The 19392-nt window shown below is 48.8% G+C and overlaps 5 protein-coding genes across 5 annotated transcripts; 4 read left to right on the forward strand and 1 right to left on the reverse strand.

Annotated features, from left to right (window-relative positions):
- Positions 1-6254: 6254 nt before the first annotated feature.
- Positions 6255-9096, forward strand: FSUBG_11194 (suppressor PSP1; the record flags this gene model as incomplete). Its single annotated transcript, XM_036675850.1, has 3 exons — positions 6255-7668; positions 7728-8400; positions 8454-9096. 3 exons carry the CDS (start codon positions 6255-6257, stop codon positions 9094-9096), a joined length of 2730 nt encoding a protein of 909 aa, XP_036533323.1.
- Positions 9097-10268: 1172 nt separating this feature from the next.
- On the forward strand, positions 10269-10932 carry FSUBG_11195 (60s ribosomal l15; the record flags this gene model as incomplete). The annotated part of the gene is made up of 2 exons (XM_036675851.1): positions 10269-10396; positions 10446-10932. 2 exons carry the CDS (start codon positions 10269-10271, stop codon positions 10930-10932), a joined length of 615 nt encoding a protein of 204 aa, XP_036533324.1.
- Positions 10933-11434: 502 nt separating this feature from the next.
- FSUBG_11196 (60S ribosomal L15 protein) lies at positions 11435-12402 on the forward strand (the record flags this gene model as incomplete). Its single annotated transcript, XM_036675852.1, has 3 exons — positions 11435-11521; positions 11820-11976; positions 12035-12402. The coding sequence occupies 3 exons, from the start codon at positions 11435-11437 to the stop codon at positions 12400-12402; spliced, it is 612 nt and encodes a 203-aa protein (XP_036533325.1).
- An 808-nt stretch (positions 12403-13210) lies between these two features.
- Positions 13211-14530, forward strand: FSUBG_11197 (DNA repair RAD57; the record flags this gene model as incomplete). Its single annotated transcript, XM_036675853.1, has 1 exon — positions 13211-14530. One exon carries the CDS (start codon positions 13211-13213, stop codon positions 14528-14530), a length of 1320 nt encoding a protein of 439 aa, XP_036533326.1.
- A 230-nt stretch (positions 14531-14760) lies between these two features.
- On the reverse strand, positions 14761-18397 carry FSUBG_11198 (DNA-directed rna polymerase iii subunit rpc2; the record flags this gene model as incomplete). The annotated part of the gene is made up of 4 exons (XM_036675854.1): positions 14761-17992; positions 18043-18144; positions 18209-18221; positions 18271-18397. 4 exons carry the CDS (start codon positions 18395-18397, stop codon positions 14761-14763), a joined length of 3474 nt encoding a protein of 1157 aa, XP_036533327.1.
- Between the last annotated feature and the right edge of the window lie 995 nt (positions 18398-19392).

Genomic DNA, 19392 nt, shown 5'->3' on the forward strand with positions numbered 1-19392 from the left:
ATCCATTTTCTGGAAAGGTATTATCTATGCTAACAGTTGATTCAAGTCTAAAGTCGATGCTATCCTAAAAGGCGACATGGATGCATCCGAATGCTGCTCATACGGCAAATGCAAGGGCGATGTAGTCATCTCGGTTGGAGAATAAGACTACATCCCCTCAACTCACACACTCACTCGAACTTAACGACGTTACGAACACTCCACTGCATACAAGCACACACAGTCCTTATCTGAACGACCTCAACACAGGCTACAAGAGAGAATCCGGCTCTTGTTCCTACACTTTACGGATCCCATACCCCAAGTTCTGTCAGAACCAGCACGTTCAGTCTATCAGAATCCACATTCATTTCTCGATTCTTTCTTACACAAATACATTGATGCTAGGCACGTGGTTGTCATCCTGGGCTTGATGATATACAGGAGAACTCAACCTAGTGTCCTAAGGATAATGTTTTACAAATGAAGGAGAAATGATTTAGATGGACTGGCTTGAAAGATGTACGAGAAACATCAACTACAATTGTCATATATCAGGCAGGATCTGAAACGAATACCAGATGATTTGTTATACCAGAGTAGCGTTTCGAATATACATTGATTTGGAAGCCGTGAAATATCCCTCAAGTCACTGCTAATATCTACAAAAACCTACTTTGTGTTCCGGCCCAGCACTCCAGGGCTCGTATAGGTGGATCTCGACTATTGCCGCAAACGGCATCCCCGTCTTACAAAGTTCACTCGTCACTATCCACTGTTGTGCACAACCGGGTCGTTGGTGAAGTACGAATGACCCAATTGAGTTGCTTTGAGGCAGCACGATGCAGTGAAGAAGAAACGGGCCGATTCCTTTCTTCGGAACGTGGTTTTGATGCTATCGTCACTTGGTGACAGGAGCCGAGACTAGCCAAACCAAAGAAATTCTTTTCGTAATTTTGCCGATTAAGTTGAAACTCTTCAAAAGAGACTTTGTTTCTCGTCTACGCAATGCGTACCTCAGTGAGAGTCAGACAATACTAACGACGGTCATGGCCAAGCATCTTGTGCCCTGATTGAGATACAGATAGTCGAAGCGGAAGAAGTTCGAGACGCTGCACCTTTGACAAAGCCCTGATGGCATCTCAGCATATACGCGCATTATATCCCATATGAGAGGAAAATTTCATCTGTGGGGACTCCTCCAGGGTCGATAACGTCGGGGAGGTTGCTGCTAAGATTCAACCACGAATGGACCGATATCGGCCCTCAGTATCGTAGCAACATTGACTTAGATCAGGGTGTGGAGCGAGACATATTCTCTATTATGTGTGAAGCCCTGAACTATTTCATGATTAGGCAATCTTCTTACGCGGTGAGCTCACTTTTAATCATTCACCCCGTGAGGACTGATGTGCTTCAAGACATTTTAATTGGGAACTTCGTGATCAGCCTACGATGAGATACACAATGAGCCTGACATAAACTCGGAACATAAAGACGAATGAGAATTGAGATTGTTGCTCGTGAGGATCGACACTCGGTGGAAACGGGCTGCATGATACATCTGCTCAGTGTCGAATAAGAGTTAATTATGCATCTCGTCTCCTGCATATGGGCACATAAACTGGCCTCAACTTCTTGGTAAGGGACAACATCTCAAGATTCACTCGTGAGTTGACATTGGGTCAATTCCGGTTAGGTTGTCCTCGGAGATATTCAACGGTGACAAAAGACACCAGTACATTCAAGTTCTAGCTCGACATGCTACTCAGTGCGTGGACTGTATCTTGATTTCTTAGGTCTCACAAGCTCTGGTGATCATCACAGCAAAGTAAGAACAGTTCTTGAGGCTCGGAAAGTGACGTGAGCAACAGCAAGTAAGAAAGCTTGAATTACTACAGAGCTAAAAAGCGGAGTCAAAGGCTGATTTAAGCGGAGTCGATCTTGATCCGCGAGTCCCTTGGATCGTGTTACCAACGGGTCTATCCTAGTCCTGGTAAGCAAGGTCACGAGGGGAGTTGGGTCGGTTGAGCCACGACACACGATGACGCTGGACCTTGTCAGTGGAAGAATTTCAACAAAGAAATCCTCCACTACCGAGAGCATCATCATTGGGCCTGTTGAGCGGGGTTTCCATCAATTACATGCCCAGCCATGGATGTAGTTGACGGGCTGTTATGACATAGAGTCATCTGGGTAAGTAGGCATGCTCCTTCCGTATACTACAAATATTGCAGCTATCATATCATGAAAGAACTCACTGTAACCTTGATCCTGTTTTATTTGTTCATCCCTATCCTGCTCTGATTCACCTGATGTGATCCATGGATGTTCTGATATATCAGTCTTCGGTTGGTCGGGGATACATCGGTGGGGCCGATGAAGCTTCATCCGCGTTAGCATATCGATTCCGAGTGTGGAGCGGCCAATCCGCTTTCACTGTAACTGCGTCTAACCTTGACCCAAGCCCTGGAAGTACAGGGACAATACACACCACCAGCCATCCTTTTCGATTCTTTTGAGTTTGTCCGTATGTTGAATATGAAGTCAGGTATCGTGATGGGTGACTGTGCTCGGCAGTTTCGATCATCCTATCGAGATGACCTCGAGATAGACCTTGAGATCTGTAAGAACGATAGATAAGCTGAACAGACCAGCATCTGATTCCTCTCGGTTAGTTATTTATCCACCAAACTGGGTTTCGTTCTTATACTTTGAGACTCCAGCTTTGGTGTGAGTGCGGGCTATTCAGTGACATCACGTCAGAGGCGCTTCTTATGCGCATCCGGTTGATGCATGCAACAGGTCCAAGTCTCTCCTCTCTGCAATTCCCAGCCCCCATTGACACTCTGCATCACGAGCTTGCCGGCTTCAAAGTCTCCTACATACGGAAAATAAGCAGCACTTCATCGACGATTGCCGTGAGTTGGCCTGGGCCCAATCCAATGGTCTGACGCTGACCTATCCGTATTTGAACGGCTAATAAAGCTCACGGACATTCAGGAGCATTTCTGACCTATCGAATTACTCAATGGATGTCTACCTAGGTACGGAGTACCTTGCCTCTAATAAACAGGGGTCTTCTATACTTGCTTCTTTCGATAATATGCCGGACAGAATAACATCTGATTTCCTTTTCTTTTTTTTCAGGGTCCAATTATTGTCCGGTCTTGGTGAAGGAGATGATAGAAAGCTAAGTTTTGATGGAGGGCAGGCCGTGACCAGCTACCACAAATTCTGCACAGTACTACAAAGTCTAGGCCCGACCTATTTTCCCCTCTCATCAACCTTATGACGGAGGCGAATCCTCGCGATACTCCATACTGTATGTGATGAAGGTAGGTAGGATTAGCCCACCGTGACAGAAGAGTCAAGGTAACCCAAAAACAGTGATTGGATGATTTGCATGTTCCTGCCAATCCGCCCAGTGCCCTAACGCCCCCATTACCCCAGCCTAAACGCAAGCCTACGCAAACCTAAGCCAAAAGCCAAAGCACAAGGCCTGGCCAGGCAATAAAAACTTCCGACGTTATACGAAGATGCCAAAATTAACTAGTCTAAAGGTACAAAAAGATGCACTAAATCTACCCAAGTATTTTAGCCACCTAAGACAGAGGTCCTAAGTTTTCTTGCCTCCATCCCCTAGCTGCCCTAGTAGTTTCTGAGTCTTTCTTTTTACTGGCCTCCGCATTCATTCTGGAATTGGAAGTACCCGCTTTTTTCTAGTATTGCCTTAGGCTCCATCACCCCCAGCTTTCGCATCCATAGCACCACCATCACCACCACGTTACTGTATCACCATTCAACATCACTTGGCCGACACCATCTTTTTAATCAAGCCCCCCCTCTTCTGCCACAAGGGAAAAGCATATCAACACTCCGATTCCCTCGTCAAATTACGTCCCTTTGTCCCTCGTCTCTAGCCTAGCCTGCAGAGCAGAGCATCGTGGCCATCTTATGCTCGACGGGCCAAGTTTTCTAGCGTCGACTCCTCTACCCTACCGGGCTGCCGAGGCGACAAAAACTAAATCGCCCAGCTACCGACCCGAGCTAGTAGCTCTCCCCAGATCAACGTCGGGTCCCCGCTGCTTTCTGAGACCTCCATCAACACAGCTAGGTACCTCACTTAGCCTACCTTACCTTACTTCCAACACATAGAGTCTGAGGCGCTCCTCAAATCGACTCACCGAGCAGCGTGCTTTGGTCCAGCTTTCCTTTCTTAGGTACTCGCCTTTTTCATTTGTTCAGGTAGGTCACGGCGCTTCCTTTTACCGTGTGGCGCTTGCGCTCCTCAAAGTACAGCAGAGCTCCCGTCGTGGTGCTCGAGCCACCAGAATTCCCAAGCTTTCCGAAAGCAAGCTCTGGGCTAGGCTGGTCTTCTGGCTCATCACCTCACCAAATGTATCGGTACCTTGCTCTAGGGCTTTCGCTAACGCATCGTTCTCCAGGTTTGGCTGGCAAATGAACTAGGGACAGAGTCTCCTACCTCGCCTACCCCTCTCTCAAGCCAGTCCAGTCTACCGCGCCTGGCCTGAGTCCCCTGATCAGAAGATCACATCACACTTCTCAGTGTTCCATTCGGATCTCTGCGTTCTTGTCCAGGTCCCTCTCGTTCTGAGGCTCTCTCCACTTCGGGACTCTCCACAGCTCTCTGCTCGCTCCGCCCTCTCTACTCTACTCCTCGGGCCTGTCTGTCCTGGTCCCTTTTCCCACCTGTCTCTTCACCATAAAGCATTTTGTCGACTCGAGATCAATCTCCCACTCTCAAGTCAAACAATTCGCGACGGTGCGCTTACATCTAGGACCCCCTCCCCTGCTGCGCCGCCCACCAGCTTTCCCCATCGAAAGCTCCCGCGCCACCCTAGCACCCGCAGAGGAACGGCAGTATTAGTTGGAGGTTCATACCGCCCGCGACTCTCCCCAGCACCACTTAGAACCTGGTCTCTTGTGGTAACCGCATCTCGACACAACCTGAACACTCGGCGCATTGCATCGCAAAACCCAACAGGAGTATCAGCCACGACAAGCAGCAAACGGTTCGCGACACAACACGGCACATTGCAACGCTCCTCCGCGACACGCGACATACTTCCTCCTGCCAAGCTTTCCCTCTGCTTGCCTTTCTTTGTCAATATCATCACTTTCTGCAGCGCGCCGCTGTCCTCCCCCGCCTTCCGACTGCATTTCGCGAACTCTCTCCATCTCCTCATTCGACTTGCACACCGTGTGCCCGACGACGTTATTCGCGATCAACCACTTTTCGCCTGCCTGTTCACCACATCGTCGTTGACGCTCTCGTGGTCTTTGCAGATTGATAGTCGAATTTTCGGAGACTGGTCTTCTGATCACTGACTATTTGCCACCACCGCTCGTCTCTCTCGCCTTGTTGCCGCTCCAAGTGTAGCAGCAACCCCGCGTCAATCTCTAGGTGTCGGATTTCGCGCCTGCTTTCGAGCCTTTCACTGACAATGGGCCACGATTGAGTCTTCGTCGCCACAGCACTGGACTTCTGCATCTGCCCAATTCAGTCCTCTCAACAAGGTCCTTTCATGACAGGTTCCCCATTCTCCTTTACTCTTATCCGACAACCTGAATCTTCTATTTGCGCCTTGGGTTAGACGCGCTGGTGTTTAGATATTCTGTCGTATTCACTCAACACTAATCAACCGCTGGTCACGCCGTAACGAATTCTGCTATCGCGATTTAACATTTGCGATAGAATCAGAGTTGCCACTTCTCAGAGCCACATCTCTTCGACACTGATTACAGCATCAGCGTTCTTTTTCTTACGTTTCGTCTGTTTTTACGACTTAGAATTTGGCACGTGTGACGACATAGTCTTTAGATATCCTTGAGATCCCATCTCTGGTAAGTCCGTCTGCAGCAAATCCGAATGCTTTGATAAGCATTCTGCTTCATTTATCGAGTCTTCGCTTATAGAGTTGTTTGCCCTGACTCTTTTTACATTCCCCAGTAGGGTTCAGGTGTCGTGGGGCCAATGAGTTTCTGTTCTCAAATAATATCATTCATTGTTCATCACGAGACCAGTCAGCTAACTAGCCATTTACAGTTTCGATTCTATTCATTCTTAAAGATCTTTACAGTCTACTTTTTATTCTAACCCCCAACTCTGTTTATTATCCGAAACACGACAGCTTGTACTAGCCGGTTCACGTATCACAGATATAAGACTAAAACCCCCCATCAACAGGACATTATCAATCAGCAGTCTTGTAGATCTTAGATTGACAGAAGCCAAGCAGTGTCTTTCCTGGATGATGAGTTCTGGTCCGCTCAGAACAGGCCCGTCTTCCAGACTAGGCCAGGGATCCCATCCTACAGCCCCGGGTAACAACCAGTCACTGCTCCTCGATAAGCTGCACGCGAGGACATCTACACCAGATTCAGAAGCTCTCGCTAGTTCAGACGACGAAGGCGAGCACCGATACGAGTCCGCAACAGCAGCATCACATTCTGCGTCGCAACCTCCTAGACCTGTCCGACGACCTTCGTGGTTGAACGAGACTTCTCAAACCCTGGGCCGTCCTCGTAGGGGATCTATCGCTAGTAACTCGATGTCTCCAACTACTTCTCATCCCAGCACGCCCTCTGGGGAGGCTGGTGGAGCGTGGGGATCTCACTCAGCTTCATCTGTAATGGGCCGGGGATCTGGCGCACCTGGCTTTTCATGGGGTACGGCCATCTGGAACAATGAACGCAAAGATCCTCCATCGAGGCTTAGCGAGGTTTTGCCTTCTCCCACATCGACCATGCCACCGGGCGGTGGTAACTCTTTCTTTGGCTCAGACATGCAGACGTCTCCGGTCTCGCGCGATCCTGCGCCTAATTCGCAAATCCCTTTCGCTATTCCGCTTCATCCGACTCCAAAGACATACCGGTCTCAATCATACTCTGTTGGACAGCTAGATCCTGAGTCAACAGCCACTCCGCCTTCGATGAGCTCTTCCGCCATCATGGGCCGCGCTCGCTATCCCGCGCTCCAGCATCGACCTTCTCGACCCAGCATGCTAAGCGAAATGGCCAACGACGGCTCCATGCTTGGAAAGGTCAAGGAAGTTGAGGATGACGACGATGAAAGCCCAAGCGAATCGATGCAAAGTTCATTCCATCAATCGGATGCGAAAACAATTGAAATGCTGGCTCGTGAAAATGCTATGCTGCGCCAACAACAACAACAGCAGCATCAACAACAGCAACAGCAACAGCAAACGCAGTATAACAATGCCCGAATTCGACCCCGCGCAGTCACCGGCTCCTCCTATCCTGCAAACGGTTACCCAATACGAGACACAGTTCCTGAAGAATCTGATTATGCTATTGATGAGCTTGATGAAGCCAACGAATCTGGCGATATGCTGGCCAAACGGGCGCTGAGCAGGCGCATGAGCGAGTACGGAGCTGGGTCATTACGCTCTCCGTTTGAGAACAATCGCAAGCCCGAAAACGCCAACCTCAAGAAAGCGCTTTGGTCAAGCTCCCTTGGATTTAATCCTTCTGATATTTCTCAAAGTCGGCGACACTCCTTTGCAAACATGCCTACTCGCCAAGGTTCTATCAGCTCCATTCCTGACGCGGCCGCACTGGAGCCTTCTGCACTCGATATGCAGCAGTCTCAGGAGTACCCCCCCGGGTACCCCGACCCTGCCGCCTTTAGTGCTTCTTCTCATGGTAAGTTGCCTTCAAAATCCACGTTCTTTGTTTGACCATTTGCTAACGCACGCAAACAGCGAGCCAATACTTTGGCGTTGGCGGAGGTGCCAACATCGGAAATGCCTATCAGACTGGATATGCCAATCAATACGGATCTCCTTACGGATTGCCCACTGCGTATGGGAACCGCGCACCATCTCCCCATCGTAATGTTTACAGCATTGCTCAGCCTCGCCACAACCAGCTTCTTCACATTGTGTTGTTCAAGTGCGCTCGAGCGGACGTGTTCTACATTCAAGAGGGCACTGGTCTCAATGTCAAGCCAGGCGATCTGGTGATAGTCGAGGCTGATCGCGGCACTGACCTTGGAACCGTTGCTAAGGATAACGTTGAATGGCAGGCTGCTAAAGAACTCAAGGAGCACTATGCTGAAGAGCAGTATAAGTGGCTGATGATGTACTCACAAAATGCTGCCGTCGCGCAGGAGGGTTCAAGCGCAGGTCTTCTTGCCTCCTCTACCGGTCTTCAAGGAAGCGCGGTTGGGGGCATGGGACCTCCGAGCCAGCACCATGTGCAGGAACCCAACGCTGGCGAACTTCGACCCAAGCTCATCAAGCGTCTTGCCCAGAACCATGAGATCCAAGCCCTGCGGGACAAGGAAGGTCAAGAGGCGAAGGCGAAGCGTGTTTGTATGCAAAAGGTCAAGGAGCATGCTCTCAATATGGAGATTCTCGACGCCGAGTTTCAGATGTGAGTGTATTTACCACTTATCCACCGGATAGGATTACTAACCTCTCTGCTAGGGATTGGAAGAAGTTGACCTTCTATTACTTTGCCGACTCGTACATCAACTTCAACTCTCTCGTCACCGACTTGTTCAAGATCTACAAGACTCGAATCTGGATGTCTGCTATCAACCCAGCCTCATTCGCTAGCCCAACTCTTGGCATTCAGGCTCCTAGTGGCATCGGTCCTGGAGCAGTGAACGCAAACCGTGGTGCGGGCGATAATGACAGACGCCAGAACCAGCAGGTCCAAGAGCCTCACCAAACTTCTGCTTTTCCAGGCGGAGCAAGAGATGGCCGCGGATTCCGCCCTCCTCCAACTTTCAACCAACCGTTTGGCAATGAGGGCCGCCTCGCGCAGCCTTCTGGATACCCTCCTTCTAACTACCCTTACGGGCAGTTCGCCAACCCTTATAGCAATCCTCGCAGCGAGGTTGGCTACGGTGCTGGTTCTGGTGCTATGCCGGGTGTTATGCCGGGCGCTATGGAGGGCTATCCCGTTGGAGTTCCCCAGCTTGGAGAATACACTTCGATGCGCCAGCGGTTCCCCAACCCACAGTCAGGTCCCAGCCCGGCACCTCATTCTCAAGCCACTTCACCACTGGCTCCCCAGAATGACTGGGTTGGATCTTTCCAGGGCTTGTCCCTCAACACTCATTAATGTGTGTTATCACATACGTTTGGCGACCATGAGAAGTTTATCTCAGTACACTCGTTTACATTCAAGCAGGCACAGCAGACTTCGTTTCATGAGAGAGAAACGGCTGGCATTTGTTGATTGAGTTGACGACGGACTGACATATACAGAACCAGCCCTCACTGGGCTTGCGGTGCGGTTATGTGATTGTGTGATTTCATTTTTCGTTTTCCATTCCTTTATAATGATTCGTCGTTTCGTTTACATCTTCTTTGGCGTTAATCGGCAACTCTCCTTCATACTTGAGTATTAAGAGATTGTTCCATAGCGGCTTTTCGAATTCCATATCGCCAACGCTTTGTTCGGGGTCCATGATCCAACGGCCGATTTCACGATAACGGGGAGTAGGGAGGGAAGACAAGATAACATTCGACGGCATGGATTTTTCTTTTACAGGCTGAGATTATAGACAGAAAGACCCAAGGACTTCGCATCTAACACTGTAACTAATACGCAGTCAAAAAGGGGGCACATTCGGGAGATATATCCGGAATCATGTATGACAAAGACTTGATTTACTCATTTGCTTATTCATGCAGGCAAATGAGTTTGTTTAAGGGGTTGTTTGGCTCAATGCACGAAAATGAGATTATGTGATAGATTAAATTCGAGCTCAGGGTTTGCTTATACGTTATCTCTACGTGAACTGAAGTGAAGCTAGAGATTGATTGAATAATATTAGGAGAACAACTTTGACTGGTGGTTCCATGAGGCAGATCCGGATTCTTGCCATATTGAGAAGCACCCAAAGCGCCTTCCTACTCTTGCAAAAATGATTGCACCTTCCTCTCCACGCATAAGCTATTCAGGTACCTACCTTACCTTACCTACCCACTAGGTAACTCCTTACTCCATAGCCGGAGAAGACGACTCTGAATATGCCAAAACTTTTTAACATTCATTCCACAGACCTTGCCACCTCTTAAAAGAAGCACTCCACCAAATCATGCCCCTGGGAGCACGGAAGAGAAGAGCATCCGCTACGGGTGAGTTGCGATACAGTCACTAGTTCGCCTACATAAGCTAAAAGTACATGAGAGAGCAACGGTACCGAAGATGCACCCCCCAGGAAGACTCCCAGGGCTTCCAGGAAATCGGGTGCGAGGGGAACGAACCAACGCAGAGGCAAGAATTTCATGCGCGCAACGAACGCTTCTTCCAATAAGAGGCGAAAGGTTTTCTCTGTTGAAGCCAAGAGCCGGATCAAGAAACACGGTGCCGACTTTGCGAAGTTCATCGATAAGGAAACTCACACAACACGGATGTATGTAGCTTCCGGCACTTCGTTCGATCTAATTTTCTAATACCAACAGTCCTCAGATTGGCGTCGATATATTGAAGAAAGACATCTCTCCAGATCTTGCAGGCGTTTTGCCCTGGATGAGTTCTTCGTCGACTCTCCAGAGACAGAGCACCCAAACTTACCCGAAGATGATTCTCAAAGCACTCGACAATTTACAGAGTGATATGAGGACTTACGAAGGCCTAGTCAAGCAAGACTACAAGATCCGAGCACCTAACTGGATGCGCTGGCAGCAAGATATCAAAGACTTGGAGGATGTGAGCAAGCACGGTCTTGCGATGGCTTCAAAGATGATCAATCATTTTATTATGCCTGATTCACACGACCCTCCTCCCAAGCCTTCTGAAGGCGCCGCCGGAGTTGAGCATGTAGCATGGGATCTGATTGAGGAGGCTCTACCAAAGATGTCTGACGGTATATGGGGAAAGATTGCGCAGGGTCATCTGAAGGCGTTTACTGGGGTTTTGAAAGTGCTGTCAACTGAAGTTGAAGGATGATTTAAGGGCATTGATAATCAATCGCGATGGCTGGGAAGAGACGATATGAATACTTTAGTTGTCTCTGGGAGTGCAGCACCAAAGATATGAAACGAATTGAGGAGTATTACAGATAAACAGTTTTACAAAGACATCGCTGTCTTTCATTAAGTCCTAGGTCCTACAGTGCCAATTTCGATGACCCTATCCCTGTCATAGCCATATTCCAGAAGTATATTGCACGTGATCATGCACGGACCATGTCGAGGGCTGCGAATGGAAAGTGCGAGGGCTAGCTCATCGCTTAACCCACAGGCCACAATTTTCCCACGGAAAGTTGGATATCGGTGGTTCCTTCTCTTTTCTGAAAATCTTCGACCTCCTACTAACCACCAGGACCTCGACTAAGCCGGTATGTGAAAATCCCCCTCCTTGATAATTTCCTTCTTCTTCTCTTGCAAGCCTTTGTCTTTCTTTCTTCTTCTCTCGCTAACCTCTATCGTCTTTCCGATAAACAGCCAAGATGGGTGCCCTCAAGTACGTCGAAGAGCTTCAGAAGAAGAAGCAGTCGGATGTCGTTGCCTTCCTCCTCCGAGTTCGCTGCTGGGAAGTACGTTAAACCACCAAAAATATGCACAAGCACAAACATCAATTCCCCATGTGGACGGCGGATTCAACCTGTTCTCGCTCTCTTGTTCTCTCGACTCGAATTGTCAGAAGCGGTCGAAATTTTCGTGCGAGTTTTGGATACTCCGCACTGGGAAGAAAATTCTCAACGACGAAATCGACACACATGATGTGTACCCCTGGACACCGATGAGAGAGAACTCGAGACGAATCAGGCTGCTTATTAACCGCCGTCTGTGCTATACACTCGTTGAACATTTGCTGAGAGTGCATCAATATAGCTCCGTCAATTGAACGTCATCCACCGCGCCTCTCGCCCCTCGCGTCTGGACAAGGCTCGCCGTCTCGGATACAAGGCCAAGCAGGGCTATGTTATCTACCGTGTCCGTGTCCGCCGTGGTGGCCGCAAGCGCCCTGCTCCTAAGGGTGCCACCTATGGTACGTTTTTGCTATCTTGAGAATAGAGAGACGTCAGTATCTAACACAGACCCAACAGGCAAGCCCACCAACCAGGGTATCAACCAGCTGAAGTACCAGCGATCCCTCAAGGCTACCGCTGAGGAGCGTGTCGGCCGCCGATGTGCTAACCTCCGAGTCCTCAACTCCTACTGGATCAACCAGGACTCTACCTACAAGTACTACGAGGTCATCCTCGTCGACCCTCAGCACAAGGCCATCCGCATCGACCCCCGCATCAACTGGATCGTCAACCCCGTCCACAAGCACCGCGAGTCTCGTGGCCTCACCGCCACCGGCAAGAAGTCCCGTGGTCTCAACAAGGGCCACCGCTACAACAAGACCCAGGCTGGCCGCAGAAAGACCTGGAAGCGCCACAACACCTTGTCCCTGTGGCGATACCGATAAACAGCTCGCCCCCTGCTTTGGGAGGAGCTGGCTTTGTTATTCGCAACGCGGCTGTTCGGTTGTACATGCGATTTGGGAGGGTCTGGTTTTGGCACTGCATGCTTGGACTCTGGGGAGTCGGGGACCTTATTTGGTAGCACAAAAAATGGAATCAAAAGCAATTCCAATTTCATGATCAAGACTAAGAATATGGTTTCCCGAATTTTGCCTACGAATTTGTGATTGGTGCTGTGCCGTGATTCATGAGCTGTCCTCAAGCCAATGTCTATGTAACATTGACATTTGCAGGGCTGTTTTGCCATCAAAAAAGCTAAACATTTGGCTGCCCTTGCTTGATATAGAGAAAATCCTGTTCGCTTGTGGGGTTTCTGGACGCTTGGCAAACTTTTGATTCTCGAGCCCAGTGTATTGCTGCTGAATTAGACCTAGACCAGTAAATTTGCGATGTTTTCAGTGGGTTCCTTTCACTATAATGTGGCGTTGATACTGTGGCTTATCCAGCCAATCAAATTAAGCGCGTCATGTATGTAACCGCGTCTATCTCATTCACTTAACGCGTGAAGTGCAACCTCAACTATCATGATAGAAATCAACTGAACCAGAGCAAAACAAAGAGCAAAATTGTTTGTAAGGGCAATGACTTGTTACTGTCATAAAGTTTGACTTTGAATCCACAAGAAAGAGATATACTCTTTTGCTGCCAACACCAAGCCAACCACCTTCATTCACGTCTTCACACTCACTTACACCCTCACTTTCACTTCACTCTCACTCACTCACCATCATCCATGTCTCTTCAGCCGTCCTCATGACCGACCTCCTCCAAATCCTTCCCTCTTTTCCTCTCCGCCCTTTTGCAGCTCTGATACCAACAATTGAGCAACAGGCTCTCACAACAACAGATCTCCTCACCCTTCATCCCGCAGACATCGCAAAGCAGACACGCCTCCCTATCCTCGATCTCAAGCGTCTCATAGCTGCTATACAAGCGTCTCTCTCTGACGATCTCAGCCCACAGCAGCCTCTACTTCAACCGGCTGAAGAGCCCAAAGTCATCAGTACTCTTGATGACGGTCTGGATGCTGCATTAGGAGGTGGCGTGCCTGTTGGTGTGATAACGGAAATCACTGGTGAGAGCGGTGCTGGAAAGACACAAGCTCTTCTATCACTATGTCTTGCTGTCCAACTTCCTCCGCCTCGTGGTCTGGGCCGTGAAGCTCTCTACATCTCAACTGAGGCTGCTCTCGCCACAAGCCGTCTTGCCCAGGTGCTCAACTCAAACCCCATTCTACAACAATACGATGACCCTGAAACTCGCCCTTCACTCGATGCTATTCGCAGCGCTGTTACTCCAGATCTAGAGACGCAAGATCACATCCTTGACTTTCAAGTCCCCGTTCTTCTCTCCCGTCACAACATTGGCCTCATCATCCTCGACTCAGTGGCCGCCAACTATCGTGCTGAATTCGAGCGTCAGGGTTCTCACGGCTCTAACATGGCCGCTCGAAGTGCTGAACTCGTTCGTCTCGGTGCTCTTCTCCGCGATCTAGCTCGACGGCATAATCTCGCTGTTGTTGTAGCCAACCAGGTCGCTGATCGATTCGCATCCAGCTCTACACCACGACATGCACCTCCTAGAAGTAGTGGCGTCGCTTATGAGAGTCCCCTCGCTTCAAGGAGTATGCCTCCTCCTTCATCTACAAACCTCCCTGGCACGCCCTCATCATCATTACCCTTTGCCTTACAAGATCTCGATGGTCCTCCGCCTCTACCCGCCCTAATGCTTGATCATCAACAGCGCTGGTTCACAGGCTGGGGTGATGATCCCCACGCTTCTTATTCACTCAAGACCCCAAGTTTAGGCCTCGTGTGGTCAACGCAGATTGCTTGTCGTATTGCACTCTTCAAGCGTCCTGTCTATGGCCGTATAAGACAGGCTGCGCCAGTAACAGCAGAGGACGACTCCGACTTGGCAGCACCCACACTCAGAGGATGGCGAAGATGGATGAAAGTTGTATTTGCGCCTCATGCGCCTCCAACAGGTCAAGGCTTAGACGGGGCGGTCGAGTTCGAAGTTACTATGGGAGGATTAAAATCAATTAAGATCCAAAAGACCAAGAAACAATAACGAGCGTAGAAGCAAGAGCCTATATAAAGTTGTGTATCGGCCACTGGCGAAGGTTGTATCAAAGTCACGACAGGTTAAAACCCACTGTAGATATATACGCATAGATAGATCCTTGAAGCAACCAAAATAATACCTCTAGACTAACTAACCGCCTCATAAATGACTATGCTATATGTAAGGTATACAAGTTCCAAAACTCCATTCTATGCATATCCATCATGTAACCCTAATTATCTGGGATGGGGAAACTCGTCGTCCATCTGGAGTCGCACTCCAACATTCATGCTGATGAGCTCCTGTACAAGCAGCTTCGCTGCATACGGCATCGTTATCTTGGTAACCTCCCTCGTACTCTTGCATGTATGACAGTAGCCCTTGTATCCGAACAGACCACACTGCTGGCAAATATCAATTTCAGTACCATCCGAGCTGATCATGAGTCGCTCCAGCAAGAGCTGGGAAGCACCGTAGGCGATCAAACAATCACGTTCCATTTCTCCCAGACGTAGACCACCATCCCGTGAACGACCTTCTGTAGGCTGACGCGTGAGGATGGCTCGGGGACCTCGAGATCGAGAGTGCATCTTGTCTTGCACCATGTGCTTGAGTCGCTGGTAGTAGATAGGTCCGTTGAAGACGTATGCCTCCAGTGGCTCTCCAGTAATACCCGATGTGAAGTAGTCCTTGCCCTCCCATGAGAAGCCATGGTCTACAAGCACCTGGCTCATCTCCTCCAACGGATGAGAACGGAAAGCATCTCCAAAGCCATAGTCAGGACGACCGTGGACGATAGAAGCCTTGCCCGTTAGACATTCAAGGAGCTTGCCGACTGTCATTCGTGAAGGGAAACCATGAGGGTTCATGATAATGTCGGGGCTCAGTCCATTGTCAGAGAAAGGCAAGTCCTCTTGCTCAACAATAATACCAACGACACCCTTCTGACCGTGACGAGACGAGAACTTGTCGCCCAATTCGGGGCGTCGAGTCTGTCTTGTCTGGACCTTGATTACTGTGGTATCCTTCTCTGTCTGAGAAATCATGACCTTGTCGATATATGCGGGATCTGCGATTCGGTACGAAACTGATGAGTCGCGGAACTCGGCAGGTCCACGGTCCAGTCCGATGCCAGTGCTTGTCTGATCAAGTGGTGTCTCCTTCTTAACCATGGCCTCGCCGCTGTTTACCTTATAACCAACAATTGCAAGACCATCGTCATCCAATGCCTCGTGCTTAGCGATCCGGCGTTTGATCTTGCCATCGCCCTCATTCTCGGGGTCTCCGATACGTTCTCTGCGTCCATTGGGGTACTTCTGCAGTTCCGTAGTGTACTTTCTGAAAACCTGACAACGACCGAATCCTCTGTCGATCGATGCTTTGTTCAGAACCAGAGCATCTTCAATATCGTATCCTGAGTATGACATAACGACCACGGTGGCGTTTTGTCCTGCAGGAAGTTTGTCGTAACCAATAAGCTGAATGGTCTTTGAAATAACCATGGGCCGTTGGGGGTATACAAGTGTGTACAGAAGAGTATCAATACGGTTGAACTGGTTGTATGCGATTGCACCAATGGCTTGTTTACCCATAGCACATTGGTAAGTGTTACGAGGAGATTGGTTGTGGTGGGGGAAGGGAATTAATCCTGCGACAGCTCCCAGCACAGTAAAGGGTTCGATTTCCAAGTGAGTGGTACTCTGTGTCACTTGGTCCTCGTAAATGGTGATAAGGGCATCATTCTCCTCATTGACATCCAGATACTCCACGATTCCGCGGTTCAGAAAGTCATCGAATGTCGCTTTGCCCATCTGAAGTAATCGCAGATGCTCAGGCTTGAGCTTCTGCTTACCATTCTTAACGATGATATAAGGTCGACAAATACGGCCTTCATCGGTAGCAATATGAACGGCGTTGAAGTGTGTGTTGATATTGATGCCAACAAAGGGAGAAATCCAGCCTCTCCTTCGCATAGTTCTAAACTTTTGCGCAAATCGTTTCGGGTATCGAGTTAATGCGAACGGAGTACCGTTGATATGAATAATGTAACTTCCTTCACGGTGCATCTCAGCGCCCGAGAAATTGCGAATAGGTTCAACACCAGCATCTAGTGTAAAGATCCACCGTTTGACAGGCTCTTCATCAACGTTGGTAGTGATATGGGTCATCAAAGCCAAGTTCTTGACCAGACCACAGGCTTCACCTTCAGGTGTATCTGACGTACAAAGCATACCCCACTGCGATGGTTGAAGTGCACGAGGGCCAGACACCTTTCGGGTCTTTTCGAACTGACTGCTTATTCGGGTCATCATACCAAGAGCGGCGATATAACTCAGTCGACTGAGAACGTGGGTGACTCCTGCTCGGTTCATATTAAAGCGTTTGACAGTCCAATTTCCTGTTTGAATGGCTCGGTTGATTCCATATCCAATGTTGTTGGCGTGGTTGCTAATCATATGAACCGCATCGAGAGGAACTGCCCGGTTGTTTTTCTTCAGGAATTTGTCGATCGACATCTTGACTCCAGATGTGAACTGCTTGAATAAATCTTCAAAAAGAAGCGAGAGAAGTTGGCCAGCCAGCTCAAGTCGTTTGTTTCCCACAAAATCTCTGTCGTCAACCAACTTGGGGTTGTGCGCGGCAATGAGAACCCTTCGGGTCATCTGAGCCACATAGATGGCCTTGGGGTAGAAATCCAGTCCCTCAATGGGCACATGGGCAATGACCAGGTTGGCCAACGCATCGAGGCCTTCTTCGACGTGGTTACGGCGCACTTGAGGTCCGAATGTGCCTCTGCGGGAACCCATCTTTACCTTTGCTCCGATGTACTCCAGCGCTTGGTGCTGAGTGAAAACGCCGGCCTTTGTTGCCTCGTCAAAGTTTACCAGGAATTCATCTTGGTATCTTCCATCTGATCCAGCAACAAGCTGCATAATTTCCATATCTGACAATCCTCCCAGAGCCTTCAGGATGATTACGATCGGAATACCTTCCACCAGGACGTTGTGTGTGAGGAGAATTCTGTCTTTCTTCAGAGTAACATAGGTCTTCGACTTTCGTTCGTGTGTAGAACTGGTGACCGATGCTGAGATAATATTGTTCTTCTCGTCGGCTTCAACAATGATACGGTTCTTGCTCAGTTGCTCCTGAATCAAAATGACCTTCTCGGTACCACCAATAATGAAGTAACCGCCAGGGTCAAGTGGGCATTCGTTCATCTCCTCCATCTGCGTATTATTGGCTCCGGCTAGACGACACTTGGAGCTCTTGAGCATGACTGGCATGCGTCCAAGAGGCACATTCTTTCGCACAATTCGCTGCTTATCTCGGATATATTGTATGTCGACAAAAATTGGCGCGGCGTATGTCATATCTCGAAGGCGGCACTCCATGGGTGTCACTTCGCTGTGTGACTTGTTGTCTGTCCAATCTTGACGTCGAGGACTGTCTACTCGGATATCTGTGAACCTGGAGAGTAATGTTAGCATGGCCAATTTACTTGGTATACCAGTACCTACTCTAGCCAAAAATTGCTGTCTACTTCGCTTCGAATGGTTCGATTGGCGCGTACGATATCCTTGATCTCCTGCTCCACAAAGAAGTTGTAGGAGTCGATGTGCCTAAATCCAGTTAGAATCTGCGAAGTACAATTGCAAACTCTCCTCGCTTTATCCGGAGACATACTGTTTGACAAGACCTATAAGTGGGTTAGCAAGAAGGCTCGCCGGGCTGATGGACATCCTTACCCTTGACTTTCAAGAAGGCTGGAAGAAGCTGGAACTTGTCTTCCTTTGTGGAAATAGGATCCGTGAGCTTCTTGCCATTGTAGAATGGCTCCAGGAGAGCCTCGAAGCCATCGTCGACCGTAGGCATCTTGAATGTCACCTAAGAGCGCACATCTAAAAAGGATGGTTTTGGGTGTGTGTTGTGCTGACTACTTTTTTTCTGCGGCAGCTTGCGATAGCTTCGCAAAAAGTTCTTGCCCCGCGGTTATCAGTGGAGCCGGCTTGGTCGGGTGCGCCACGGTGGGGGACGAGAGTTTAGTGATATGTGTCACGTGACAGAATCCAACTTCCTACAGACGTTGCCGTTGAAACGTCTTGGAACTCTTTACCTTGAGAGAGCACCTCCAGACTGTCTATTAACCTACTCGGAACCTTGTGAACATTCTTCAGACATTGGCAATATTGTCTACCTCACTCCGTACTCACTACTAAACCGACGGCCACGGCTCTTGATCTGGCCTACCCTATGCTCTTATGTTCAATTTCATTTTCTCAAGGCATTAGAACGATGCTCTGTGAGTTTTTTAAGACATGGTTGCATTAACAATTAGTATAGTGTTAAGGTCATTGGTTTGGTAATATTTAATGTTCTGAGTAAGTCATGACTGCATATTTATAGATAATGACAAATGACTTGTAAGGCCGACATTACACGCACAGCTGATGTAATGATCTTAGTCGTGTCCGAGGAACCTTTAATATGACGCCTAAAATGGCTTCCCGTTAATCGTCGATTTTGTGACCACAACTATCCATGTGTATATGGCGAGCACTTGACTATTCAGCAGTGGTAATCTTCATCCAAGATCAAGGGTATTTTCCCAGTCGTGATAGCGTCTAGCATATAGGCTCGCAGAAGCCCATCAAGTATAAGACTGGCACCATATTATCACCAATCGAAGACAAAAACCCGTTTCGATTCATTTAACTATTCGGTTGAAATCTAAAATAGTGATGCAAATAGTTAGATACTTGAACGCAATACAAAGGCCGTTAAAGAGACTAATAAAAGATTGCTAATACTATAATTAGTCCCTACTGAAGGCAATAATCACACAGGATGTGAAATAAAGAACAATTCAT

The sequence above is a fragment of the Fusarium subglutinans genome (assembly GCF_013396075.1).
Source record: "Fusarium subglutinans strain NRRL 66333 chromosome Unknown NRRL66333_c0000208, whole genome shotgun sequence".
NCBI classification, from domain to species: domain Eukaryota; kingdom Fungi; phylum Ascomycota; class Sordariomycetes; order Hypocreales; family Nectriaceae; genus Fusarium; species Fusarium subglutinans.